The following is a 27522-nucleotide window of genomic DNA, read 5'->3' as shown; positions in this document are numbered from 1 at the left end:
TTCAGAGGGGACATTGACATGGGGGTAAGGGGAGAGAGCGATATGAGGGGGACATTGACATGGGGGAGTGGAAAGAGAGAGAGAGATACCAGAAGGGATGTTGACATGGGGGAAAGAGAGATATCAGAGGGGACTTTGATATGGTGGGGGGGGAAAGAGAAATACCAGGGGGGGGGGGGAGTTACCAGATGGTATACACTCCTCCTCCCCCTCCCCCCCCAATGTCACAGTCCCAAGGGGGACATTGACACTGGGGACGGGGGATTCTGAGGTGGTGACACTGGAGGGGGGGAAGAGATACCAGAGGGGGGAGGAAAGAGATACCTGGGGAAAGTGATGCTTCGGAACAGTGACAGGTGGGGAGGGAGAGATACTAGAGGGGTCAGTGACACGGGTGGGGTGAGTTATACCAAAGGGGGCAGTGACACGTGGGGGAGGGGGGGGAAAAATGTTTATGGATAAGGGTTGATCTGAGTTTAGGACCCCTCCTCTTGTCCCTGTGCTGTAATCTCTGTTCGTCTCCTTTCCTCCTCCACCGGCACCCCTTGTGACGCCCTCTCCCTCCCCCCACCGGCACCCCTTGTGTCGCTTTCTCCCTCCCACCCACCGGCACCCCTTGTGTCGCTTTCTCCCTCCCACCCACCGGCACCCCTTGTGTCACCCTCTCCCTCCCCCCACCGGCACCCCTTGTGTCACCCTCTCCCTCCCACCCACCGGCACTCCCTTGTGTCACCCCTCTCCCTCCCACCCACCGGCACGCCCTTGTGTCACCCTCTCCCTCCCCCCCACCGGCACCCCTTTGTGTCGCCCTCTCCCTCCCCCCCACCGGCACCCCTTTGTGTCGCCCTCTCCCTCCCCCCACCGGCACCCCTTTGGTGTCGCCCTCTCCCCTCCCCCCCACCGGCACCCCTTTGTGTCGCCCTCTCCCTCCCCCCTCGGCACCCCTTTGTGTCGCCCCCACCCCCCCCACGGCACCCCTTTGTGTCGCCCTCTCCCCCCCACCCCCCCACCGGCACCCCTTTGTGTCGCCCTCTCCCCCCCACCCCCCCACCGGCACCCCTTTGTGTCGCCCTCTCCCTCCCCCCCACCGGCACCCCTTTGTGTCGCCCTCTCCCTCCCCCCCACCGGCACCCCCTTTTTGTCGCCCTCTCCCTCCCCCCCACCGGCACCCCTTTGTGTCGCCCTCTCCCTCCCCCCACCGGCACCCCTTTGTGTTGCCCTCTCCCTCCCCCCCACCGGCACCCCTTTGTGTTGCCCTCTCCCTCCCCCCCCCCCCCACCGGCACCCCTTTGTGTCGCCCTCTCCCTCCCCCCCCCCCACCGGCACCCCTTTGTGTTGCCCTCCCCCTCCCACCGGCACCCCTTTGTCGCCCTCTCCCTCACCCCCACCGGCACCCCTTTGTGTCGCCCTCTTCCCTCCCCCCCACCGGCACCCCTTTGTGTCGCCCTCTCCCTCTCCCCCCAACCGGCACCCCTTTGTGTCGCCCTCTCCCTCCCCCCCCCCCACCGGCACCCCTTTGTGTCGCCCTCTCCCTCCCCCCCCCCACCGGCACCCATTTGTGTCGCCCTCTCTCTCCCCCCCCCCCCCCCCCCCCCGGCACCCCTTTGTGTCGCCCTCCCCCCCCGGCACCCCTTTGTGTCGCCCTCCCCCCCCGGCACCCCTTTGTGTCGCCCTCTCCCTCCCCCCCTTTGTGTCGCCCTCTCCCTCCCCCCCTTTGTGTCGCCCTCTCCCTCCTCCCCCTTTGTGTTGCCCTCTCCCTCCCCCCTCTTTGTGTCGCCCTCTCCCTCCCCTTGTGTCGCCTTCTCCCTCCTCCTCCCCTTTGTGTCGCCCTCTCCCTCCTCCCCCCCTTTGTGTCACCCTCTCCCTCCCCCCCCCTTTGTGTTGCCCTCTCCCTCCTTCCCCCCCCTTTGTGTCGCCCTCTCCCTCCCTCCCCCCCCCTTTGTGTCGCCCTCTACCCTCCCTCCCCCCCCCCTTTGTGTCGCCCTCTCCCTCCCTCCCCCCCCTTTGTGTCGCCCTCTCCCTCCCTCCCCCCCTTTGTGTCACCCTCTCCCTCCCCCCCTTTGTGTCGCCCTCTCCCTCCCTCCCCCCCTTTGTGTCGCCCTCTCCCTCTCATCCCCCCTTTGTGTCGCCCTCTCCCTCCCTCCCCCCCCTTTGTGTCGCCCTCTCCCTCCCCCCCTTTGTGTCGCCCTCTCCCTCCCCCCCTTTGTGTCGCCCTCTCCCTCCCCCCCCCCCTTTGTGTCGCCCTCTCCCTCCCCCCCCCCTTTGTGTCGCCCTCTCCCTCCCCCCCCCCCTTTGTGTCGCCCTCTCCCTCCCCCCCTTTGTGTCGCCCTCTCCCTCCCCCCCCCTTTGTGTCGCCCTCTCCCTCCCCCCACCCTTTGTGTCGCCCTCCCCCCCCTTTGTGTCGCCCTCTCGCTGCTCCCCACGGGCACCCCCTTGCGTCGTCCTCTCGCTGCTCCCCACGGGCACCCCCTTGCGTCGCCCTCTCGCTGTTCCCCACAGGCACCCCCTTGCGTCGCCCTCTCCTCATCCCCGGGACCCCCTTGTGATAATTGTTGTTGTTTAGGGGTGCGAGTGTAGGAAATGTATAAGAGGCCTCCCTGTGAGCACATCATGTGAGACCCCGGGAGAGTGTGACACATTGTGTGCTGTGTCGCATTGTAACACGCTGTAGGAATGTGATCAGGCCGCACTTCCCCCATCCTGGGGCTGTACCTGGGATCTGGTACCTGGGGCTTTCTGCGCAAGGTTAGAAAGTCACATTCCAGCACAGATCCGAGGGCAGGAAAAGTACAGGTTCCTGTTAGTGCTGGAAATGTTTGCCCCTCTTTTTCCTGAGTAGTCACTGTGTTACAAACACCCCCTGTCTCTGGCATTCACTGGGTGAAGCCTTGATCAGGGGCAGGGGGGCACCCCTCTGCGGGATTGTGTTTAATGGGCAGCGCTCTGCGGGGGAAAAGGGGCAGCGCTCTGCGGGGGAAAGGGGGCAGCGCTCTGCGGGATTGTGTTTAATGGGCAGCGCTCTGCGGGGGAAAGGGGGCAGCGCTCTGCGGGGAAAGGGGGCAGCGCTCTGCGGGATTGTGTTTAATGGGCAGCGCTCTGCGGGGGAAAGGGGGGCAACGCTCTGCGGGGGAAAGGGGGCAGCGCTCTGCGGGATTGTGTTTAATGGGCAGCGCTCTGCGGGGGAAAGGGGGCAGCGCTCTGGGAGATTGTGTGTGTGTGTGTGCACTGCGGGTGAGGGGGGCAGCTGTGCGAGATTGTGTGTGTATGGGCGGTGCTCTGCGGGATTGTGTGTATGGGCGGTGCTCTGCTGGGATTGTGTGTATGGGCGGTGCTCTGTGGGATTGTGTGTATGGGCGGTGCTCTGTGGGATTGTGTGTATGGGCGGTGCTCTGCGGATTGTGTGTATGGGCGGTGCACTGTGGGATTGTGTGTATGGGCGGTGCTCTGCGGGATTGTGTGTATGGGCGGTGCTCTGCGGGATTCTGTGTATGGGCTGTGCTCTGCGGGATGTGTGTATGGGCGGTGCTCTGCGGGATTGTGTGTATGGGCGGTGCACTGCGGGATTGTGTGTATGGGCGGTGCTCTGTGGGATTGTGTGTATGGGCGGTGCTCTGCGGGATTGTGTGTATGGGCGGTGCTCTGCGGGATTGTGTGTATGGGCGGTGCACTGCGGGATTGTGTGTATGGGCGGTGCTCTGCGGGATTGTGTGTATGGGCGGTGCTCTGCGGGATTGTGTGTATGGGCGGTGCTCTGCGGGATTGTGTGTATGGGCGGTGCACTGCGGGATTGTGTGTATGGGCGGTGCTCTGCGGGATTGTGTGTATGGGCGGTGCTCTGCGGGATTGTGTGTATGGGCGGTGCTCTGCGGGATTGTGTGTATGGGCTGTGCTCTGCGGGATTCTGTGTATGGGCGGTGCACTGCGGGATTGTGTGTATGGGCGGTGCTCTGCGGGATTGTGTGTATGGGCGGTGCTCTGCGGGATTGTGTGTATGGGCGGTGCACTGCGGGATTGTGTGTATGGGCGGTGCACTGCGGGATTGTGTGTATGGGCGGTGCACTGCGGGATTGTGTGTATGGGCGGTGCACTGCGGGATTGTGTGTATGGGCGGTGCACTGCGGGATTGTGTGTATGGGCGGTGCTCTGCGGGATTGTGTGTATGGGCGGTGCTCTGCGGGATTGTGTGTATGGGCGGTGCTCTGCGGGATTGTGTGTATGGGCGGTGCTCTGCGGGATTGTGTGTATGGGCGGTGCTCTGCGGGATTGTGTGTATGGGCGGTGCTCTGCGGGATTGTGTGTATGGGCGGTGCTCTGCGGGATTGTGTGTATGGGCGGTGCACTGCGGGATTGTGTGTATTGGCGATGCTCTGCGGGATTGTGTGTATGGGCGGTGCTCTGCGGGATTGTGTGTATGGGCGGTGCTCTGCGGGATTGTGTGTATGGGCGGTGCTCTGCGGGATAGTGTGTATGGGCGGTGCTCTGCGGGATAGTGTGTATGGGCGGTGCTCTGCGGGATTGTGTGTATGGGCGGTGCTCTGCGGGATTGTGTGTATGGGCGGTGCTCTGCGGGATTGTGTGTATGGGCGGTGCACTGCGGGATTGTGTGTATGGGCGGTGCTCTGCGGGATTGTGTGTATGGGCGGTGCTCTGCGGGATTCTGTGTATGGGCGGTGCTCTGCGGGATTGTGTGTATGGGCGGTGCTCTGCGGGATTGTGTGTATGGGCGGTGCTCTGCGGGATTGTGTGTATGGGCGGTGCACTGCGGGATTGTGTGTATGGGCGGTGCTCTGCGGGATTGTGTGTATGGGCGGTGCTCTGCGGGATTGTGTGTATGGGCGGTGCTCTGCGGGATTGTGTGTATGGGCTGTGCTCTGCGGGATTGTGTGTATGGGCGGTGCTCTGCGGGATTGTGTGTATGGGCGGTGCTCTGCGGGATTGTGTGTATGGGCGGTGCTCTGTGGGATTGTGTGTATGGGCGGTGCTCTGCGGGATTGTGTGTATGGGCGGTGCACTGTGGGATTGTGTGTATGGGCGGTGCTCTGCGGGATTGTGTGTATGGGCGGTGCTCTGCGGGATTGTGTGTATGGGCGGTGCTCTGCGGGATTGTGTGTATGGGCGGTGCTCTGCGGGATTGTGTGTATGGGCGGTGCTCTGCGGGATTGTGTGTATGGGCGGTGCACTGCGGGATTGTGTGTATGGGCGGTGCACTGCGGGATTGTGTGTATGGGCGGTGCTCTGTGGGATTGTGTGTATGGGCGGTGCTCTGCGGGATTGTGTGTATGGGCGGTGCTCTGCGGGATTGTGTGTATGGGCGGTGCACTGCGGGATTGTGTGTATGGGCGGTGCTCTGCGGGATTGTGTGTATGGGCGGTGCTCTGCGGGATTGTGTGTATGGGCGGTGCTCTGCGGGATTGTGTGTATGGGCGGTGCACTGCGGGATTGTGTGTATGGGCGGTGCTCTGCGGGATTGTGTGTATGGGCGGTGCTCTGCGGGATTGTGTGTATGGGCGGTGCTCTGCGGGATTGTGTGTATGGGCTGTGCTCTGCGGGATTCTGTGTATGGGCGGTGCACTGCGGGATTGTGTGTATGGGCGGTGCTCTGCGGGATTGTGTGTATGGGCGGTGCTCTGCGGGATTGTGTGTATGGGCGGTGCACTGCGGGATTGTGTGTATGGGCGGTGCACTGCGGGATTGTGTGTATGGGCGGTGCACTGCGGGATTGTGTGTATGGGCGGTGCACTGCGGGATTGTGTGTATGGGCGGTGCACTGCGGGATTGTGTGTATGGGCGGTGCTCTGCGGGATTGTGTGTATGGGCGGTGCTCTGCGGGATTGTGTGTATGGGCGGTGCTCTGCGGGATTGTGTGTATGGGCGGTGCTCTGCGGGATTGTGTGTATGGGCGGTGCTCTGCGGGATTGTGTGTATGGGCGGTGCTCTGCGGGATTGTGTGTATGGGCGGTGCTCTGCGGGATTGTGTGTATGGGCGGTGCACTGCGGGATTGTGTGTATTGGCGATGCTCTGCGGGATTGTGTGTATGGGCGGTGCTCTGCGGGATTGTGTGTATGGGCGGTGCTCTGCGGGATTGTGTGTATGGGCGGTGCTCTGCGGGATAGTGTGTATGGGCGGTGCTCTGCGGGATAGTGTGTATGGGCGGTGCTCTGCGGGATTGTGTGTATGGGCGGTGCTCTGCGGGATTGTGTGTATGGGCGGTGCTCTGCGGGATTGTGTGTATGGGCGGTGCACTGCGGGATTGTGTGTATGGGCGGTGCTCTGCGGGATTGTGTGTATGGGCGGTGCTCTGCGGGATTCTGTGTATGGGCGGTGCTCTGCGGGATTGTGTGTATGGGCGGTGCTCTGCGGGATTGTGTGTATGGGCGGTGCTCTGCGGGATTGTGTGTATGGGCGGTGCACTGCGGGATTGTGTGTATGGGCGGTGCTCTGCGGGATTGTGTGTATGGGCGGTGCTCTGCGGGATTGTGTGTATGGGCGGTGCTCTGCGGGATTGTGTGTATGGGCTGTGCTCTGCGGGATTGTGTGTATGGGCGGTGCTCTGCGGGATTGTGTGTATGGGCGGTGCTCTGCGGGATTGTGTGTATGGGCGGTGCTCTGCGGGATTGTGTGTATGGGCGGTGCACTGCGGGATTGTGTGTATGGGCGGTGCTCTGCGGGATTCTGTGTATGGGCTGTGCTCTGCGGGATTGTGTGTATGGGCGGTGCACTGCGGGATTGTGTGTATGGGCGGTGCTCTGCGGGATTGTGTGTATGGGCGGTGCACTGCGGGATTGTGTGTATGGGCGGTGCACTGCGGGATTGTGTGTATGGGCGGTGCACTGCGGGATTGTGTGTATGGGCGGTGCACTGCGGGATTGTGTGTATGGGCGGTGCTCTGCGGGATTGTGTGTATGGGCTGTGCTCTGCGGGATTGTGTGTATGGGCGGTGCTCTGCGGGATTGTGTGTATGGGCGGTGCTCTGCGGGATTGTGTGTATGGGCGGTGCTCTGCGGGATTGTGTGTATGGGCGGTGCACTGCGGGATTGTGTGTATGGGCGGTGCTCTGCGAGATTGTGTGTATGGGCGGTGCTCTGCGGGATTGTGTGTATGGGCGGTGCTCTGCGGGATTGTGTGTATGGGCGGTGCTCTGCGGGATTGTGTGTATGGGCGGTGCACTGCGGGATTGTGTGTATGGGCGGTGCTCTGCGGGATTGTGTGTATGGGCGGTGCTCTGCGGGATTGTGTGTATGGGCGGTGCACTGCGGGATTGTGTGTATGGGCGGTGCTCTGCGAGATTGTGTGTATGGGCGGTGCTCTGCGGGATTGTGTGTATGGGCGGTGCTCTGCGGGATTGTGTGTATGGGCGGTGCTCTGCGGGATTGTGTGTATGGGCGGTGCACTGCGGGATTGTGTGTATGGGCGGTGCTCTGCGGGATTGTGTGTATGGGCGGTGCTCTGCGGGATTGTGTGTATGGGCGGTGCTCTGCGGGATTGTGTGTATGGGCGGTGCTCTGCGGGATTGTGTGTATGGGCGGTGCTCTGCGGGATTGTGTGTATGGGCGGTGCACTGCGAGTGAGGGGAGCAGTGCTCTGCGAGATTGAATGGACTGTCTGGCATGTGATGTCTGAGCACCTGAGGAATGCATTAGCTCTCCGCTGTGCCCCCTTCCCCCCCCCCCCACCCCCCTTCCCTGTATGGGACGCTGGCTCTTAGATTGACTTCTGCACAGTAAGAAGTTGCTGAGCGCAGATGATTTAAAGTCAATCACAGGACAAACGTATTAGGGGCATGGTTAAGGGGTCAAATGTTACGGGCTGGTTCCATCTGTCTGCTTCCTTTGGTCTGATGTCACAGTGTGTTCAACAAGACCCTCCCACCCGCCCTCCGCCCCCCCCTCCCTCCCACCCTCCCCCCCCCCCCTCCCACCCTCCCTCCCTCCCCCCGTTCCCACCCTCCCCCCCGTTCCCACCCTTCCCCGCTCCCCCCGTTCCCACCCTCCCCCGTTCCCACCCTCCCCCGTTCCCACCCTCCCCCGTTCCCTCCCTCCCCCCTCCCACCGTTCCCTCCCCCCCTCCCTCCGTCCCCTCCTCTCTTTTCCTCCCTCTCCCCGTTTCCTTCTCTCCTCCCTCCCCCCTTCCCTCCCCACCCTCCCTCCTTTTCCTCCCACCCTCCCTCCTTTTCCTCCCTCTCCCCGTTCCCATCTTCTCTCCCCCCCCCCCCATATCCCCATGCTGTTGGTCAGGATGTATGGATAGGCTGTGTCTGTGCTCACGGCTCTGTCCTGTGCAGAGAATGCCGGCTCCCATCAGACTGCGGGAGTTGATCCGCACGATCCGGACGGCTCGCACCCAGGCGGAGGAGCGCGAGATGATCCAGAAGGAATGTGCAGCCATCCGCTCGTCGTTCCGCGAGGAGGATAACACGTACCGCTGCCGCAACGTGGCCAAGCTGCTGTACATGCACATGCTAGGCTACCCTGCTCACTTCGGCCAGGTGGGTACCGCTCGCCTGCTCTGCCCCGGCCCCCAAGCTGCTGTACATGCACATGCTAGGCTACCCTGCTCACTTCGGCCAGGTGGGTACCGCTCGCCTGCTCTGCCCCGACCCCCAAGCTGCTGTACATGCACATGCTAGGCTACCCTGCTCACTTCGGCCAGGTGGGTACCGCTCGCCTGCTCTGCCCCGGCCCCCAAGCTGCTGTACATGCACATGCTAGGCTACCCCGCTCACTTCGGCCAGGTGGGTACCGCTCGCCTGCTCTGCCCCGACCCCCAAGCTGCTGTACATGCACATGCTAGGCTACCCTGCTCACTTCGGCCAGGTGGGTACCGCTCGCCTGCTCTGCCCCGACCCCCAAGCTGCTGTACATACACATGCTAGGCTACCCTGCTCACTTCGGCCAGGTGGGTACCGCTCTCCTGCTCTGCCCCGGCCCCCAAGCTGCTGTACATGCACATGCTAGGCTACCCTGCTCACTTCGGCCAGGTGGGTACCGCTCGCCTGCTCTGCCCCGGCCCCCAAGCTGCTGTACATGCACATGCTAGGCTACCCTGCTCACTTCGGCCAGGTGGGTACCGCTCGCCTGCTCTGCCCCGGCCCCCAAGCTGGTTCCCGTCTGAGATGTCCCCAAGCCCTCCCGCATTGTTACCATTGTGAAGCCCTTTATCTTCTGCACATTTCTCTGCTGCTACTTTCCATTTCTGTGGTTGCTTTGCTGCAAATTTGCTTCCCATGGAAATGAAAAATGGCCGCTATCAGGGGCACGTTAAAGCAACAATCGTCGCCATGGTAACAGCTGGTGCACGTAACCTAATAAACAGATGGGAAGACGATATTTGTACAATGTAAAGCAGGGCTGGGCAACTCCAGTCCTCAAGGGCCAACAACAGGTCAGGTGTTCAGGATATCCCTGCTTCAGCACCAGTGGATCAGTCAACAACTTCAACAACCGAGCCACCTGTGCTGAAGCAGGGATACCCTTAAAACCTGACCTTTTGGTGGCCCTTGAGGATTGAAGTTGCCCACCCCTGCTATAAACGAACAGTTTATGATTTTGTTATAGATTTTGGGGGGATTGCAGCTGGGGGAATGACATGTTAAAGCCCCTCGCGCTCACGTCAGGCGTGTCCATGACGGTTCAATTTGTCGCTCCCTGTTTCATGTCCGCCGTGCAGTTGGAGTGCCTGAAGCTCATCGCCTCGCAGAAGTTCACAGATAAGCGGATAGGGTACCTGGGTGCGATGCTTTTGCTGGACGAGAGACAAGATGTACATCTGCTGATGACCAATTGCATCAAGAAGTAAGTGTGTGCACCCAGTATGTACATGGCCTACCGCTGAGCTCTCTTAGTGACCTGAATCACAGCACCCAATATGGGCCGGGCTCTGACCTCTGACCTCTCGTAGTGACCTGAATCACAGCACACAGTATGTGCAGGGCCTGGCTCTGACCTCTGACCTCTCTCGTAGTGACCTGAATCACAGCACACAGTATGTGCAGGGCCTGGCTCTCTGCACTCTGGGCTGCATGGGATCTTCCGAGATGTGCAGGGATCTGGCAGGGGAGGTGGAGAAACTGCTGAAGACGTCAAATTCCTACCTGCGGAAAAAGGTAAAGTGTATGTGTGTCTATCTATCTACAATAACTGGAATGCCTCGTCGAGGAAGGTGTGCAAAGAGAAAGGAGGAGAGACAGCAATGTGAGTAGGAAGAGGAAACGGAGAGACAGCAAGTAGAGGAGGAGACAGATGAGATGAATAGGAGAGGAATAAGTGTACTGTGCACAGAGAGGTGCAAAGAGAGGGGAGAGAGTAAGGTGGGGAAGAAGGGACAAACGACAGCAAGGCATTACAGGAGAGGAGTGGAAACGAAGCGTAATCTTTCATTAATAACCGCTAAGATCTGCTAGATCGGTATGTTAATAAAGTGAGGGGGAGGTGAAGGTGATGTTATATGTGGGGGGATGTTATGTATATGTGCATGTGGTCCGCCATAGCAGTTCACATGATGGGGTTTATCCCCCTCCTTTCTGCGTAATAGGACCGCCTTTGCCAGAGAGTTTTAAAGACATCCCCAGTCAGGGTTTTCCTACCTGAGTGTGTAGACGTTTCTCTCGGCTGGGAAAAACAAGATGTTGAAAACTTACCCAGCAATCTGGTTCATCTGCAAAGCACGCGTATACCATCAACCACGGAGATGGGATGCAGGAGGTCAGGGCTGCAGCGTGTGGGGCGGTACGGAGATGGGATGCAGGAGGTCAGGGCTGCAGCGTGTGGGGCGGTACGGAGATGGGATGCAGGAGGTCAGGGCTGCAGCGTGTGGGGCGGTACGGAGATGGGATGCAGGAGGTCAGGGCTGCAGCGTGTGGGGCGGTTCGGAGATGGGATGCAGGAGGTCAGGGCTGCAGCGTGTGGGGCGGTACAGAGAAGGGATGCAGGAGGTCAGGGCTGCAGCGTGTGGGGCGGTACGGAGATGGGATGCAGGAGGTCAGGGCTGCAGGGTGTGGGGCGGTACGGAGATGGGATGCAGGAGGTCAGGGCTGCAGCGTGTGGGGCAGTTAGGAGATGCAATGCAGGAGGTCAGGGCTGCAGGGTGTGGGGCGGTACGGAGATGGGATGCAGGAGGTCAGGGCTGCAGGGTGTGGGGCGGTTCAGAGATGGGATGCAGGGTGTGGGGCGGTACTGAGATGGGATGCAGGAGGTCAGGGCTGCAGTGTGTGGGGCGGTACGGAGATGGGATGCAGGAGGTCAGGGCTGCAGGGTGTGAGGCGGTATGGAGATGTTGGGTCTGTTGGATGATGATTGTTGAGTGATCCATCGGCAGAGTCTTTAGACGATGCTGATTCTCAGACTACTGACAACGTCCCGATCCGGTCACACTGTGAGCAGCTCCTCTCAGCGAGCCTGCATGTTGGGTGGGCCACATACATGTAGATGCGGTAGCCTCTCTGTGCATGCAGTGTCTGACCCGGTGCTCTGTTTGGCTAAGTCCCCTGTGGAGGCTTCTGCATGCACGCCTGGCATCATGGCGGCGCGTGCAAAACTTAAAACTGCGGTTTCTAGGGAGCAATGAGGTGGGGGGGGGCAGGGGCGCGCGACCATTGGTCAACAGTAGCTGTGCTCCTATTGGTCCGAGCTATCTACCCTCATATTGGCTCCCAGCGCACCACGTGACCGCATTGCCACACAGGAACACAATCGTGTTGTAACCTCTGCTGGCTGACGCGCCACCGCACTGCGTGAGCCAACACGCAAGAAGACACTGGGGCGTGCCACTATTAAGGTGCAGTTATCCTGTGAGGGGTGACTGGGGCTCATAGGAAGCGGAGCTTTAATGAAGAGTCCTTCGCTTTTTAAAGCAAAATGATAAGTCCTTCAATAATGAGACATTAATAATGTTTTTAAAAGACCTGACCCTGTGCAAGTTCACGAGGCATAGCATATGTGCGTCTTGTAGGAGGATAGTACTGAACTAGACTCTCACTCTATCTAGAGGAAGGATGAGTCATACTATATGTGTCCCAGTACATATAAAGACCTCCAGATTTTCAGGAACATCCAATATAAATGAGATTGTACTCACAGGTAGTTTCCAATGAATATCCATCCGGTGCAGGCGTGCGCCATGCAGGGTAAGGAAGCATAAAGTGTCCACACTTTGATAAAGTTCCCCCGAGTGAAACATGTCAGTGTGACCTTCCGTTGTTATGGATTAAATAGTCTTCTTTATATTTACCCTCTTCTGGTTTTTGTGGTGCGGTGCTTTTTGGCCTTGTGCCATTTTTTCTACACTATTAAGGTGAGTGAGTGGTGTGCGGCGAGCGTGTCCGTCACCACCGAGGAGCTATCCTTCGGCGTGCTATGGTGCCGAGCTTTGCTTTGGTGAATAAAATTGTGATGCGACCTGTACCTCCGTTCCGCCCTAAAGTAGCCTCAGCCTTTCTCATGAACCAAGACATTGTCCCTTTGTTTTTGTCCAAAACCCGAAGGTGTGTGTGTGTGTGTGTGTGTGTGGTGTGTGTGTGGTGTGTGTGTGGTGTGTGTGTGGTGTGTGTGTGGTGTGTGTGGTGTGTGTGTGTGGTGTGTGTGTGGGGTGTGTGTGTGGGGTGTGTGTGTGTGGTGTGTGTGGTGTGTCGGTCAGAGCCGTGTCTCATTATGTTGTTAAATCACCACCTTCTAGGCGTTCAGACCGGCTGTTTGTACTTCTTTCCGGTAATAGACAAGACCGCCCTGCCTCTGTATCTCTTCCATTGCTACATGGATCAAGCTATGTATCGAAGAGGATTATTTATAAGCTTAGTCACCTGGATTGTCCATTAGTGATTAAGGCCCATTCTACCAGGGCCAATAAGTCCCTCGCCTCATCAGAAGACCTATGTAAAGCTGCTACAGGGTCCTCACAGAATACTTTTATTAGGCATTATAAGTTGGATGTCTCGGCATCCTGAGGCTAGATTTGGAAGAAAGTTTTTGCACAGCATCATTCCAGACTCTTCCCACCCTTGATGGGGATTACTTTGGTACACCCCCATCGTGTGTATGGTCATGGGGGACGATGGAGAAAGGTATACATTTCTTGCCGTTGTTTATCTTTCTCCGAGTCCTTCCATGGCTGTACACAGTCTTTTCCGCCCGAAGAGTTAAGTTTGTTTATTTTTTGTTTGAGGACGCTAGTTGTACTTAATGATGTGATAGTTTGAGGAGAGTCTTTGCAGCTTTGCTGAACATATGACTGGGATCTCTGGTGGGAGAAGAGCCCTTTAAACTCTTTGGCAAAGACGATATTACAGCGCAGGAAAGAGGGGGATAAACCTCATCGTGTGTACTGCCATGAAGGGACTCTGGGAACGATAAATAACGCTAAGAAATGTATACCTCTATATGGGGATGGCTCTGTAGGTGGTGTAGTAGATATGGGGTTTGCCTTTACATTAATGTTAGGCGATTCTCCCTCTGTGTGTGACTTAGGCTGCGCTGTGCGCTGTTCACGTTATCAGAAAGGTCCCAGAGCTCATGGAAATGTTCTTACCGGCCACAAAAAACCTGCTGAATGAGAAAAACCATGGTAAGTGATTAAGACGTGTTGCGCTGCAGCGTGTGGGGCGGTACGGAGATGGGATGCAGGAGGTCAGGGCTGCAGGGTGTGGGGCGGTACGGAGCTGGGATGCAGGAGGTCAGGGCTGCAGGGTGTGGGGCGGTACAGAGATGGGATGCAGGAGGTCAGGGCTGCAGGGTGTGGGGCGGTACGGAGATGGGATGCAGGAGGTCAGGGCTGCAGTGTGTGGGGTGGTACAGAGATGGGATGCAGGAGGTGAGGGCTGCAGGGTGTGGGGCGGTACAGAGATGGGATGCAGGAGGTCAGGGCTGCAGGGTGTGGGGCGGTACAGAGATGGGATGCAGGAGGTCAGGGCTGCAGGGTGTTGGGTGGTACGGAGATGTTGGGTCTGTTGGATGATGATGATTGAGTGATCCATCGGCAGAGTCTTTAGACGATGCTGATTCTCAGACAACTGACAACGTCCCGATCCGGTCACACTGAGAGCAGCTCCTGTCAGTGACGTGTTCTTGTTTGCTTTGCTGCGCAGGTGTTCTTCACACCTCGGTTGTGCTCCTCACAGAGATGTGTGAGAGGAGCCCGGACATGCTGCTGCACTTCAGGAAGGTAGGAAACCCATTTCTACGTCTGATCTTGGTGTGCGACTGGAATTGTGTGCTCACTCTCCTCTACCTAAGCCAACCTCACTGTCTACCTTTGTCTTAGTCAGAGTACCAGGAGATTTTGGGGTAGTGTGTAGTGCTATAACTGCAAAACTCCTTCAATACTGTAGTGGACTCGACACGTGTCTTGTAGACCTCTCCAGCACAGGAAGAGTTAAGCATGGCGCTGGGGGCGGCTGCTTGCACCTGGTGAGAGGGAGATCAGATAGTTTATGGTCATTGATTTAGAAAGCATATTGTGATAGTTGTGACTGATGTGTAATCATACTCCCTCTGCTGATGTGTGGGGGATGTTACAGCAGCTCTGGGTGTGCAAGTAGCAGAACTGCCTCTGAGGTCCGTAATACGATGAGGCCCGCAGAGCAGTTCATGTCAGAGTAGCTCTGCGTGTGCTCTGCAGATCGCTCTCCCTAACGCCTGCTTCCTGTCTTTTCATCCTCTGTCTGCTTGGGATCCTGCTGAATGTTAGAATGAAAAGGTAAGAACCCTCCTTACTTCTCCTGCGTTACTTCCTCCTCCCTGCTGTCCTCTGACCCTCGTCACAGCCGTGCGACTTTCAGCCTAACACACACCACTTCTGTTCTCATTTAACCCCTTCCTTGCTGGTTTGCAGCTCAGTGCTGTGTAAAGATATGCATTGTGCAGTATGTTTCAGCACTTTCCTCTTTCAGCCGTGAAGATTGGCGAGGGCTGGCTCGAGGCCCTGCCTTGGCCTGCACACACTACAATCCCGTCTCCGAACCCTCCTCTGTCTGCCATGTGTGTTGGTCTGGTTTGTGTTGTGGTGGCAGTATTTGGTGTATGCGCTTAAGAGTGAGCCACATGTCCGTACTTGGTGCCCTGTATGTATATCTGTGCACTGATCTCTCCCTGGGCTCGCGCTGCCGGCTCTTCATTCTCTGCTCTTTTCACAGCTTGTCCCTCAGTTAGTTCGCATCCTTAAGAATCTCATCATGTCTGGGTATTCTCCGGAGCATGACGTGTCTGGGATCAGTGATCCCTTCCTGCAGGTAAAGCAATGAGACATTGGGGACCATGTGGGGTGTGAGGCTTGAGCTGGCTGTGGTTTGAGCGGTTCTGGGTGCAGTGCGATGGGAGACAGGGTTTGTGGGGGGCCTGGCTTAAACCCCCCACACAGACGGCTGCTTTCTCACCGTTCTCTTTCTGCAGGTTCGGATACTGCGGCTTCTCCGGATTCTTGGCAGAAATGACGACGACTCAAGTGAAGCCATGAATGACATCTTGGCACAGGTGAGTGAGCAGCAGTTTGTTAGCAATGGATACAGCAAGCGAGGGTGTATGTGTGAGGCATAGAGAGGAGGGGGTGCGTGTGGCGTTCGGTAGGTGTGTTGGTGTTGTACGTGTGTGGATGTCTGCATGACTTTTAGTTTGTAAGAGTATGGTCACTTTAAGGCAGGATCTGCAGTGGATGAATAGTAGGTGTTGGGAGGCCCGTGCGGTGTCCTGAGTGAGTCCGCATGGTCACATGATGCTCCTTTTTGTTACTGTCACTTTTAGGTTGCAACCAACACAGAGACCAGTAAAAATGTGGGCAACGCAATACTGTACGAGACCGTTCTAACGATCATGGACATAAAGTCGGAGAGCGGCCTGCGGGTGTGTGTCACAGGAGGAGCCCTAAATCTGTGCACTCAACATGCCTGCCAGAGCATCACCCATCTGTCCCTGCTTACCCCCACTCTGTGCAATCTTCCCCCAACCCGGTGTGGCGTCCCTCCCTACCCGCCCACCATCCCTATCCCACCGTCCCCCAACTTCAAGCTGCATCGTTCCCTCCCCCACTGTTCATTCACACCCTCTCCTCTCTTTTTCTCTCTTTAGGTTTTGGCCATTAATATCCTGGGACGATTCTTATTGAATAATGACAAGAATATCCGGTGAGTTCTCACTCTGGATCTTCTCCTGTGTTGTGTTTGTGGGTGAATGGAGGGGATAGGGTGAATTGAAATGGTTCTTTCTGCTGGGGATGTACAGTAGTGTTATAATGGGCAGGTGTGGGTGGGTGTGTTTTGTAATGGGCAGCTGTGTCTGTGGGAAAGGTGATAGCCCCCATAATGCAATTGGGATACCTTCTGTCTCAGATATGTGGCTCTGACTTCCCTGTTAAAGACAGTACAGACGGACCACAACGCAGTGCAGAGACACCGCAGCACCATCGTGGATTGTCTGAAGGACCTGGACGTCTCTATTAAACGGTAAGAGAAGGGCTCACCCGCAGGAGGCCACATAGTACAGTTATCTTTCCTGTCTGTGGGCTCCATTGAATGTAATGCAGGAGGACAGGGCTGCAGCATGTGGGGTGGTAAGGAGATGTGATGCAGGAGGTCAGGGCTGCAGGGTGTGGGGCAGTTAGGAGATGTGATGCAGGAGGTCAGGGCTGCAGGGTGTGGGGCGGTACAGAGATGGGATGCAGGAGGTCAGGGCTGCAGGGTGTGGGGCGGTACGGAGATGGGATGCAGGAGGTCAGGGCTGCAGGGTGTGGGGCGGTACAGAGATGGGATGCAGGAGGTCAGGGCTGCAGGGTGTGGGGCGGTACGGAGATGGGATGCAGGAGGTCAGGGCTGCAGTGTTTGGGGCGGTACGGAGATGGGATGCAGGAGGTCAGGGCTGCAGCATGTGGGGCGGTACAGAGATGGGATGCAGGAGGTCAGGGCTGCAGGGTGTGGGGCGGTACGGAGATGGGATGCAGGAGGTCAGGGCTGCAGGGTGTGGGGCGGTACGGAGATGGGATGCAGGAGGTCAGGGCTGCAGGGTGTGGGGCGGTACGGAGATGGGATGCAGGAGGTCAGGGCTGCAGGGTGTGGGGCGGTTCGGAGATGGGATGCAGGAGGTCAGGGCTGCAGCGTGTGGGGTGGTAAGGAGATGTGATGCAGGAGGTCGGCTGCAGGGTGTGGGGCGGTACAGAGATGGGATGCAGGAGGTCAGGGCTGCAGCGTGTGGGGCGGTATGGAGATGGGATGCAGGAGGTCAGGGCTGCAGGGTGTGGGGCGGTACAGAGATGGGATGCAGGAGGTCAGGGCTGCAGGGTGTGGGGCGGTACAGAGATGGGATGCAGGAGGTCAGGGCTGCAGAGTGTGGGGCGGTACAGAGATGCAGGAGGTCAGGGCTGCAGGGTGTGGGGCGGTTCGGAGATGGGATGCAGGAGGTCAGGGCTGCAGCGTGTGGGGCGGTACGGAGATGGGATGCAGGAGGTCAGGGCTGCAGGGTGTGGGGCGGTTCGGAGATGGGATGCAGGAGGTCAGGGCTGCAGGGTGTGGGGCGGTACGGAGATGGGATGCAGGAGGTCAGGGCTGCAGGGTGTGGGGCGGTACGGAGATGGGATGCAGGAGGTCAGGGCTGCAGCGTGTGGGGCGGTACGGAGATGGGATGCAGGAGGTCAGGGCTGCAGGGTGTGGGGCGGTACGGAGATGGGATGCAGGAGGTCAGGGCTGCAATGTTTGGGGCGGTACGGAGATGGGATGCAGGTGGTCGGGTGTGGGGCGGTACAGAGATGGGATGCAGGAGGTCAGGGCTGCAATGTTTGGGGCGGTACAGAGATGGGATGCAGGAGGTCAGGGCTGCAATGTTTTGGGCGGTACAGAGATGGGATGCAGGAGGTCAGGGCTGCAGGCTGTGGGGTGGTACGGAGATGTTGGGTCTGTTGGATGATGATGATTGAGTGATCCATCGGCAGAGTCTTTAGACGATGCTGATTCTCAGACAACTGACAACGTCCCAACCGGTCGTACTGAGAGCAGCTCCTGTCAGCGAGCCTGCACGTTCCAGGGTGGGCCACATACATGTAGATGCTGTAGCCTCTCTGTGCATGCAGTGTCTGACCCGGTGCTCTGTTAGGCGTGCTATGGAGCTGAGCTTTGCTTTGGTGAATGGCAACAACATCCGTGGCATGATGAAGGAGCTACTCTACTTCCTGGACTCCTGCGAGCCGGAATTCAAATCGGACTGTGCCTCGGGCATCTTCCTAGCGGCAGAGAAGTAAGACATGGCTTACTGCGGCATAGCGCTCCCCTTTGCTCGTGCTACCCGTGCACCCACCATTCCACTGTCCGCGCACCCCCCTTGTACTCCCACGCACCCACAGATTAACCTTTTGAGGAAAATGCATCCATCCTCACCTCTCGCACATGTGCCTGCCGGCCAGCCCCTACTCCCCTCCCCCCCCCCCCCCCTCCCCATGCTCACATGTGGTATGCTCTGCGAGGGCTGACATCTCGCACAGGTACCTGCCTGTCTCTCCCCCTCCCCCCATGCTCACATGTGGTATGCTCTGCGAGGGCTGACATCTCGCACAGGTACCTGCCTGTCTCTCCCCCTCCCCCCATGCTCACATGTGGTATGCTCTGCGAGGGCTGACATCTCGCACAGGTACCTGCCTGTCTCTCCCCCTCCCCCCATGCTCACATGTGGTATGCTCTGCGAGGGCTGACGTCTCACACAGGTACCTGCCTGTCTCTCCCCCTCCCCCCATGCTCACATGTGGTATGCTCTGCGAGGGCTGACATCTCACACAGGTACCTGCCTGTCTCTCCCCCTCCCCCCATTCTCACATGTGGTATGCTCTGCGAGGGCTGACATCTCACACAGGTACCTGCCTGTCTCTCCCCCTCCCCCCATGCTCACATGTGGTATGCTCTGCGAGGGCTGACATCTCACACAGGTACCTGCCTGTCTCTCCCCCTCCCCCCATGCTCACATGTGGTATGCTCTGCGAGGGCTGACGTCTCACACAGGTACCTGCCTGTCTCTCCCCTTCCCCCCATGCTCACATGTGGTGCACTCTGCGCTGGCTGACCTCTCACCTGTGTGGTTTCTGCTAGGTACGCCCCCTCAAAGCGATGGCACATAGACACTATTATGAGAGTCCTCACCACGGTAAGTGCCTGGACACGATCCCACACCGCAGCTAACCCTTCCCCCTCTCTTCCCCCCCCCCCCCCATCTCTCTCTATGGCACGTTCCCTGTTTTGTGCACTGGCTCTACTGGTCAGTCTCTTCCCCCCGCCCTCCCCCCCCATCTTCTTGCGCTGTTAGAAATACGCCCAGAGCCCCAAGTAAAATGCGCAGGTTACAGGAGGCTCCAAAGTGGGTTAAACAAAAGCAAACTGAATTAAAATACACCTCCTCTAGATATAATCCGCTGTTCATGTATTGCTATAAACACTGAATGGTAATCCATAATAATATTATTACCATAGCAACAGCTTACAGAATAATATATTACCTGCAGACTGTTTTCTTGTGTTTGATTAGGACTTTTATACCCCAGTTTGGCAGGCTACCCAACCCACGTATTCCTCATTTGGTTGTCAGATGTCAGCGTAGTAAGCTCCCTTCCCGTCATGACATCATACATATACTGTAGGTTATTTCCTTCTTTGAACTTGCTATACCAAAAGGCATGTAGTACGTAGCAGGAATCTGATACATGCTGTTGGAAATGGACAATGCCTACTTTACAAAAGTCTGCCACAGTTTCTTACAGCACTCTCTCTCTCCTGTCCTGTGCGCCTCTCCCCCCCCTTTCTTGCGCTTTCTCTGTCTCTCCATGGCTGTCTCCTGTGCTCCTCCGCCCCCCCTCCCCCGAGCTCTCTCTCGCTGTCTCTCCATCTGTCTCCCGTGTCCCCTCTGTCTCTCCATAGCGGTGTCCAGTCCCCCCCCCCTCCCCTCTGTCTTTCCATGGCTGTCTCCTGTCCCCCCTCTCCCTGGTTCACTCATGCCCCCCTCTCCCCTCTCTATCCCTGGCTCCTGTCCTCGTGCTCCCCTCTCTCACTTTCTCTCTCTATGGTTCAGTCTTCTATGCTCCTCTTCCAGGCTGGCAGTTATGTACGAGACGATGCCGTTCCTAACCTCATCCAGCTGATCACCAACAGCTCCGAGATGCACGAATACACCGTGCAGAAGCTGTACAAGGCCATTGCGGATGATATCTCGCAGGTAACCTGCACGTAGAGCAGGTGAAGCGATAGGAGTTTCCCTTCCCAGCTCTTTCTACCTGTGAGGGTTACAATCTACTGCAGGGATCACCAGCTGTGGGCCAAGTGCAGCCCGTGACGGGCCCTGATGTGGCCCTTGGACGCTCTGCGCCGGCTCATTTCATAGCGGTCGCTTTGGCAGCTCAGCGCAGCGTTTCCCAGTGACGCTCGCCTGTGAGTTACTGTCCATATAAATGTGTATGGTGCAGGTGTTACAAATACTTGCAATTGGTTGAAATATAAAATGACATTACAATCTTGTTATTTATAAAATGTGTTACCAGGAAGTGATGCGTTGAGAGTTACCTCTCGTTTTCACCTGTGTCTTGTGGCCCTTCTACTCCCAAATGTTTTCCAAATTGGCCCCTTTAGAGCAGTGGTGCGCAACTTTTTTTTTTTTTAAGCCACCCGGCCACCTCCCTCCCCTGCAGCCCCCCCATGCACGGCCCCCAAAACATAAGGATTAACACTGCGTGGGTATCTGGTTCTGAATGGGACCCCACTAAAGCGTCTGTGTCTCCGTGACTCCCCCTCACCCCTGCTCCGTGACTCCCCTCCACCCCTGCCTGCTCCGTGACTCCCCTCCACCCCTGCCTGCTCCGTGACTCCCCCTCACCCCTGCTCCATGACTCCCCTCCACCCCTGCCTGCTCCGTGACTCCTCCCCCCCACCCCCCCTGCTCTGCGTGGGCCCCCGCCACTCGTTGTTCCCCTCCTCCCCCCTAATCAGCCTGGATGATGTGGTAGATGCCAAAATATAGATATGACAATATTTGGGCATCTACGACGTTATCCGGGATGACAGGGAGGGAGACACGGCGACCCCCACAAATTTGCCTACGACCCACGTGTTGTGCACACCTGCTTTTGAGCAGCCCTGATCTACTGTGTGAAACCTTGCAGTGCTCACCATGGCCACCTGGTGGCGCTGCTCACAAACTGCCTGTTACATGGGGGTATGGCATGTGTGGTATTCGTGGCTCATTGCGCGACTCGAGGTTCTGTTTTGTGAGGCGCGCCTTTCCTGTCTCCTGCAGCAACCCCTGGTGCAGGTATGCTCCTGGTGTATAGGAGAATACGGAGACCTGCTGGTGTCAGGCCAGTGTGAGGAGGAGGAGCCTATCCAGGTAACGTTCGTTCCTGGGGAGGGCAGCATGTGGGTGAGCTGGCTGGGACTCACAGTGACCTCTTGTGTCTGAGCTCAGGTCACGGAGGACGAGGTCCTGGATCTTTTAGAGAGTATTCTGGTCTCCAACATGTCCACGTCCGTCACGCGCGGCTTCGCCCTTACCGCCATCATGAAGAACTCCACCAGGTTCAACAACACTGTTAAGTAGGTACCAGAGCCACGGTGGGGAAGAGAGGGGTCGTTCCTTCCCGTGCCGTAGCCCGGCTGTGGGAAAGGGGGTGTGTATAGATTCCTTGCAATCTGTGCAGCTTACACCTGAGCTGTGCTGTTGTGTTCCTTCTCTGCAGCCGCATCAAGAAAGTGGTTTCTATCTATGGCAGCAGCATTGATGTGGAGCTGCAGCAGAGGGCTGTGGAATATAACGCGCTCTTTAAGAAGTACGACCACATGAGGTAAGATGGGATCTCAGCTCATCTACAGCTTGGCTTCTCAGGCTCGCCTTGCTCCTTGGAACTAACATGCTTTTGCCTTTTTGTTATAGGTCTGCACTACTGGAGAGAATGCCCATCATGGAGAAGTCTATGACAAATGGACCAACAGACTTGGCACAGATCAACGGAGAGACAGAACCTGCAGTGATGGAAACCAAACCAGTTCTGTCCAGCCAGCAGCCTGCCAGCCAGGTAACACCCCCGAGCCTCATTCCAGGAGGCGGCTCTCGCCTGGGTCGTGGAGAAGGCAGCACTGGGCGAATCGAAGTGGAGAACTCTACAGCTGGGAAACGGTCATAGAGCCTTTCTACACAGGGCACAGTCAGCCAATCCTTTGTGCTTCTTACATGACTCTTTGTCCCCTCACTCACAGGCCAATGATTTGTTGGATCTGTTGGGAGGAAATGATATCCAGCTGGTTATACCCACTGCGCCGCCTCCGAAGCTGTCCTCTGTGGGAGGGGAGCTCCTGGACCTGCTGGGAGACCTGAACCTCAGTGGTATGTCTGGTGCTGGAGGGAAGGTGTATGGGTCTCTACTGGGTGGGGTCTCTCTGCTGTCTGGAGGCGGGGGGGGCTCTCTAGGGTGGGGGGGAGCTCTGCTGTTGCAGTACGGGAGGTTGGTATTACAGCAGGAGCAGAGCTGTAGGCTTTTGATAGGTTGAAGTTAGTCCTGATTAATGTATCCCCTCTTATGACGTGTTGTGCATCAGGGGCTCCAGCACCTGTGTCTCAGATACCAGCACCTCAGCTCCTGTTGGACGGACTCTCTACACAGCCTCTCTTCAACGATCTTTCAGGTCAGTTCCGGTCCCTCCTACACAGAGGTTAGATGAATACTGACGGGAAGATAATTTTAGCTGAGGGGAGGGGCTCCTGATCAGCCAATCAGGAATCTGCGTTGACTTTGTGTGTGTCTGCAGGGATTCCGCCCATCATTGCATACAATAAGAATGGCCTGAAAATAGACTTTACCTTTGAGAGGTCCGGCACAAACGCCAGCGTGACTGTGATTACGACTCAGGCATCCAACAGCACGGACAGTGACATGACAGACTTCGTGTTCCAGGCTGCAGTACCAAAGGTAACCCAACAAATTCAGGCGCAGCACAAAGCTGGAGAGGGAGGAATGGGGAAGTGTCTCGGAAGGGGATGATGTATATAGCTGACAGGATGCACAGCGTCATGTGTAGCTGGCGGTAGTGTGTGTGTCTGTCTATGTGTCTGTGTCTAGCGGCAGTACGCACAGCGTGTGTGTAGCTGGCGGCAGTACGCACAGCGTGTGTGTAGCTGGCGGCAGTACGCACAGCGTGTGTGTAACTGGCGGCAGGCCGCACAGCGTGTGTGTAGCTGGCGGTAGTGTGTGTGTGTCTGTCTATGTGTCTGTGTCTAGCGGCAGGACGAACTATGTGTGTTTAGCTGGCGGCAGTACGCACAGGGTGTGTAGCTGGCGGCAGGTCGCACAGCGTGTGTGTGTAGCTGGCGGCAGGACGCACAGCGTGTGTGTAGCTGGCGGCAGGATGCTGTGTGTGTGTGTGTGTGTGTGTGTGTGTGTGTGTGTGTGTGTGTGTGTGTGTGTGTGTATATAGATCATGGGAAAATCTAATCAAGATTAACAGGCTCTGATCCTTCATCTTGTCTCAGACGTTCCAGCTGCAGCTCCTCTCCCCCAGTAGCAACGTCCTTCCAGCCTTCAACTCTGGGACCATCACACAGGTCATTAAAGTGCTGAACCCCCAGAAAGTAAGTGTGGCCCTCACTGTTTCCTGCCGTCACTTCTCTATTGTGCATGCACTCTCTCTCGCTGTGTGCTGAGCTCCCTACTCCTGTGCATGCGCGCGCTCTCTAGCCGGTTGCCCAGCTCCCCCCTTTTGCGCATATGCTCGCTCTCTCACCGTGTGCTGAGAGAGGACTATTTCATATAATACTTTTCTCCCAATGGCACAAAGTACTTTACAATTCACTGTAGCAGACGAGGCTCCTAGAGTACAGGCAAGGACTTGTGCCACAGGCACCAAACACAGGATTTTGCAGGCCACAGTCCCTGCGCCAATAAGCTTACAATGTAATCACAGCCCTTTTGTACCACATGCGATACTGGAATTGTGAAGCGCTTTTATCAGAGCAGCGTGTTTTTGTTTTTATTCCCTGCAGCAACAGCTGCGCATGCGGATCAAGCTGACGTATAATCACAAGGGCTCCGTCATGCAGGACCTTGCAGAAGTCAGCAACTTCCCCCCTCAGTCCTGGCAATAGGATGGAGCCGTTTCCATACTCACCCCCCTGCCCCCACCCACCCCATCTGAAGGAACCCGGGGCTGGAGCCTCTGCCCCTGGATTGCCAATGATTGCACTTTGGGCCTTGGGGGGTGGGGGGGGAGCAGACAAAACTGAGGAACATTGTGACGAGGACATTACTACTGCTCCTCCCCCATGTCGGAAAGCAGAGGTGGTTTTCCATGTGTGGATCCCGTGGGACTGTGTGTTCTTACCGTCTCATTTCCCTCTGTACATTCCTGCAGCTACGTTTTCACTCGCAGGCACCTGCCCGTCAGGCTCCTCTCCTGCTGTCTCTGGATGTGGAGAAGAACCTTATTTGTTACAATGAGGTTTGATGGTTAACTCCTCAGCCTTGGGCAGCTGTTTCTCCCTCGATCCCCCTCCCCACCCAGTTTGCATGTACAAAGCCTCTTCTGGCCTCACACTTCTCCGGCTCTGCAGCCGGCTAATCCTGTGCTAATGTGCAGGTGAAGTGCGTCTCCCACCTAATACTACACAGGTGCGTGTGTGTTTCTATCAGTTACTGCCATCAGTGAGGAGCTGTGCGCCAGTTACTCTGCCTGACACCGAGCCATCAGATGCTAAAGGATTGATAGAGCGAGATCACATGCAATACTGAGGAGGAGGCGTGATTCCTGGAGACTAGACTGGGCCTCCGCATTACTGGATTTCCTTATCTTGCTGGACTGTGTGGTAATGTGACATTAATGCTACCCAAATAAACACCATAAGATTAAAGCGCTGAACTGCACAACGATCTGAGGCGGGTTCAGTAACTACTGTCCAAATCTACACCTTTGAATGAATTGCACCTTCTAATGATTCCTTGACCCCCTACTATAGTTTCACAATGCCCGACAGTATGGGGTTAAAGTGTCATGTCCCACGTGAGATTCCTCTGCAGGAGAGACATGAGGCTGCAGCTTCCAAGCCTAGATGATTGGGAGAGGTTCTGGTGGAGAATGAGCTGCCCACTCCCTCTGCTGTGTGCCCAGAAAGGATTTGAAGCGGCTTTCTGGCGGCGTACAGATGGACATTGTCGTGATTTCTCTTTATTGGGGAGGTGAGATGAGAAGCCAGATCCTAAACTCAGAACAAAAGGAGGCAGAGCCCCCGGGTGCAGGGAAGCAGCAGCAGGTTGCAGAAGATCTGCTCCTCGGGTGAGGGCCCTGGCTCGCTCCCTGCCTGTGGGCATTGGGCAGACTTTTTCTTTAGTACCTGTTGGTACAATGTTTTTATTTCCTGCTTGGGGCTTTCTTCTGCCATGCCTCACTCTGTTTCTGTAAAGTCTTTCCCACCCCTGTTACTGTAAGTTACAATCTTCTTAACACCCCTCCCTCCCGTTCCCCCTCCCCGGTAGCCTCATTGGAAAGAATTATTAAAATTCCATCCGAGTGGCGCAGAAAATGAACTGCTAATTATTGCAGACTTATTTTTGAAATGTAAAGGCAGATATGTAAAAATAAGTCTCTTGGGAGCATTCAGGATGTAAACATTTTCATGGGATACTTAGACTGCTGTGTATTATCGTCTTTTGGTTGAAACAAATTATGAACAGTGACTAATAAAGAAAAGAAAAAAAATCTAATTTCTTGGCTCTTGAGTATAGTTATCTCCTATTGTCTAACGCTGTGCTATTCAACAGGGGTTCCTAGGAACCCTTTGGTTCCCCAGGCGTCCCTAAAGGGTGACCTGCAATTTTCAGGTCATTTGAAAATTGTACCAAATACAGAAGAATTTACAATGTATCTGATCTCAGACGCGCTATTAAAGAGAGTTGGGGTTCCTTACAATGCATCTGATCTCAGGCTCGCTATTAGAGAGGGTTGGGGTTCCTTACAATGTATCTGATCTCAGACGCGCTATTAGAGAGGGTTGGGGTTCCTTACAATGTATCTGATCTAAGACGCGCTATTAGAGAAGGTTGGGGTTCCTTACAATGCATCTGATCTCAGACGCGCTATTAGAGAGGGTTGGGGTTCCTTACAATGCATCTGATCTAAGACACGCTATTAGAGTTTTTGTTCCTTACAATGCATCTGATCTCAGACGCGCTATTAGAGAGGGTTGGGGTTTCACAATATAATTATAGGGTTCCTAAACCTCCCAAAAATTGAAAACCACTGGTCTAACGTCAGTTATCTTATCATTTACAACATGATCGTGAAGTGAGGGATAAACGGAGCACGTTCTATTGCTGGCAGAGTGATCACAGCCTGAATTATCCAAAACAGGACTACAGATTTTTATTAATGTCAATTATCAAATGTAAAAATTCAAATGCTGCAATGGCAAACACACTGCCTGCGTGAGATTAAAGGCTAGCATCATTGTGAGGGAAGATGCTGGGTCCATGGTCAGCGCTTATCCGCTGACCCGCGCTGACGCTTGTCAGTGAGCCCCTGCAGCCGCAATGAGAGCGGCTTTAGCAGGGGCTCGCGCGCGCTTCTGGAAGTGTAGCCGACATTAATTTTTTCGTTTGAGCGCTCACGGGAGCGCAGGGCCGGTCACGTGAGCGGTTCGCCCAATGAGGACGAACCAGCTCCGTAACGTCACTGGCCCGCCCCCGGTCGGCGCGCGAACTAAGGCCAGGGAAAGCACCCGCTTTCCCTCAGCGCGCCTCCGCACGACTGAAGTCACCATGGACAGGGTGAGACAAGGCGCTGGGAGGATGTTTGTGGGTCAGGGTGAGGCTGGTTGTGGGTTAGGGTGAGACTGGGTGCTGGAAGTTTGGTTGGTTGTGGGTTAGGGTGAGACTGGGTGCTGGAAGTTTGGTTGGTTGTGGGTTAGGGTGAGACAAGGTGCTGGGAGGTTGGTTGTGGGTTTTGAACAAAAGATGCAACCAAATAGCTCCTTTTTATCACACAGACTTAGGTTCTAAATGTAAAAAAAGTCACTAGTATATTTTAGCCCAATTGGTAGGAGCGCAGGAGTTGTTTTTTGTTTTCCATGAAGCTTCTGAATTGTCTGCACATTTAGGGTCCAAGTTTCACATCCGTACGTAATAGCAGAATATACTGGTCCAAAATGTTTGAGGCACAGAGGAAGGTCCCCGTGTAAGATTGTTTTATTTCTTCCAAATGCGCTCCATCCCATCTTCCTTCTCCTAGTGATTTCATTTGAAAAGTTCCCATCCATTGATATTTGCAATATATATTTGACATATATCAAAAACCCACCAATGTAGGATTTTCCAAATAGAGTAATTTATTTTCTTATAAATATTACAAAAAAATCCTATATAAAAAAATGTTTTAAATGATGTTCTTAAATATATTCTCTTTAAAAATAAGTCAGTTTAAATGCTTAATATGTATACTGTGTATATATGTACTCGCACTCCATCCTAATCCTCTATAGTCTCCCCTAATTCTCCCAATATGAATCTAGGCTTAACGTTCGTTATCAATTAATAGGAGTCAA

At 56.0% G+C, this 27522-nt stretch overlaps 1 protein-coding gene and 3 non-coding genes across 11 annotated transcripts; all 4 read left to right on the top strand.

The window, feature by feature from the left end:
* Nucleotides 1-8253: 8253 nt before the first annotated feature.
* AP1G1 (adaptor related protein complex 1 subunit gamma 1) lies at nucleotides 8254-25687 on the top strand. 8 transcript variants are annotated; one of them, XM_075583900.1, is made up of 22 exons: nucleotides 8254-8486; nucleotides 9668-9792; nucleotides 9962-10103; nucleotides 13459-13555; nucleotides 14076-14152; nucleotides 15123-15218; nucleotides 15379-15459; nucleotides 15727-15825; nucleotides 16051-16106; nucleotides 16311-16424; nucleotides 18064-18204; nucleotides 19047-19101; nucleotides 20041-20163; nucleotides 21238-21327; nucleotides 21406-21533; nucleotides 21677-21781; nucleotides 21871-22012; nucleotides 22194-22320; nucleotides 22533-22619; nucleotides 22743-22903; nucleotides 23464-23562; nucleotides 23974-25687. In XM_075583900.1, exons 1-22 carry the CDS (start codon nucleotides 8286-8288, stop codon nucleotides 24073-24075), a joined length of 2448 nt encoding a protein of 815 aa, XP_075440015.1. In that variant the 5' UTR covers nucleotides 8254-8285; the 3' UTR covers nucleotides 24076-25687. The 8 variants fall into 8 exon arrangements, with proteins under 8 accessions (XP_075440015.1, XP_075440014.1, XP_075440013.1 ...); XM_075583899.1 differs by having other exon boundaries at nucleotides 20020-20163; XM_075583898.1 differs by having other exon boundaries at nucleotides 9899-10103.
* On the top strand, nucleotides 11274-11358 carry LOC142483997 (small nucleolar RNA SNORD71). The gene has a single exon (XR_012797525.1). It is a non-coding gene; the product is annotated as a small nucleolar RNA SNORD71 (small nucleolar RNA).
* On the top strand, nucleotides 13930-14014 carry LOC142483998 (small nucleolar RNA SNORD71). The gene has a single exon (XR_012797526.1). It is a non-coding gene; the product is annotated as a small nucleolar RNA SNORD71 (small nucleolar RNA).
* LOC142483996 (small nucleolar RNA SNORD71) lies at nucleotides 17862-17946 on the top strand. The gene has a single exon (XR_012797524.1). It is a non-coding gene; the product is annotated as a small nucleolar RNA SNORD71 (small nucleolar RNA).
* Nucleotides 25688-27522: the final 1835 nt, after the last annotated feature.

Source organism: Ascaphus truei, unplaced genomic scaffold (genome assembly GCF_040206685.1).
Source record: "Ascaphus truei isolate aAscTru1 unplaced genomic scaffold, aAscTru1.hap1 HAP1_SCAFFOLD_411, whole genome shotgun sequence".
NCBI classification, from domain to species: Eukaryota; Metazoa; Chordata; class Amphibia; order Anura; family Ascaphidae; genus Ascaphus; species Ascaphus truei.
This window is presented reverse-complemented; position numbering and strand designations above follow the sequence as displayed.

Bases quoted from the DNA above. Each gene is read 5' to 3' on its own strand.
- AP1G1 (XM_075583897.1), top strand. From the start codon at position 8,286: ATGCCGGCTCCCATCAGACTGCGGGAGTTGATCCGCACGATCCGGACG. The intron at 9,793-9,898 runs GTAAGTGTGTGC...GACCTCTCGTAG, and splicing joins ATGACCAATTGCATCAAGAA to TGACCTGAATCACAGCACAC. The intron at 22,013-22,193 runs GTAACACCCCCG...CCTCACTCACAG, and splicing joins GCCAGCAGCCTGCCAGCCAG to GCCAATGATTTGTTGGATCT.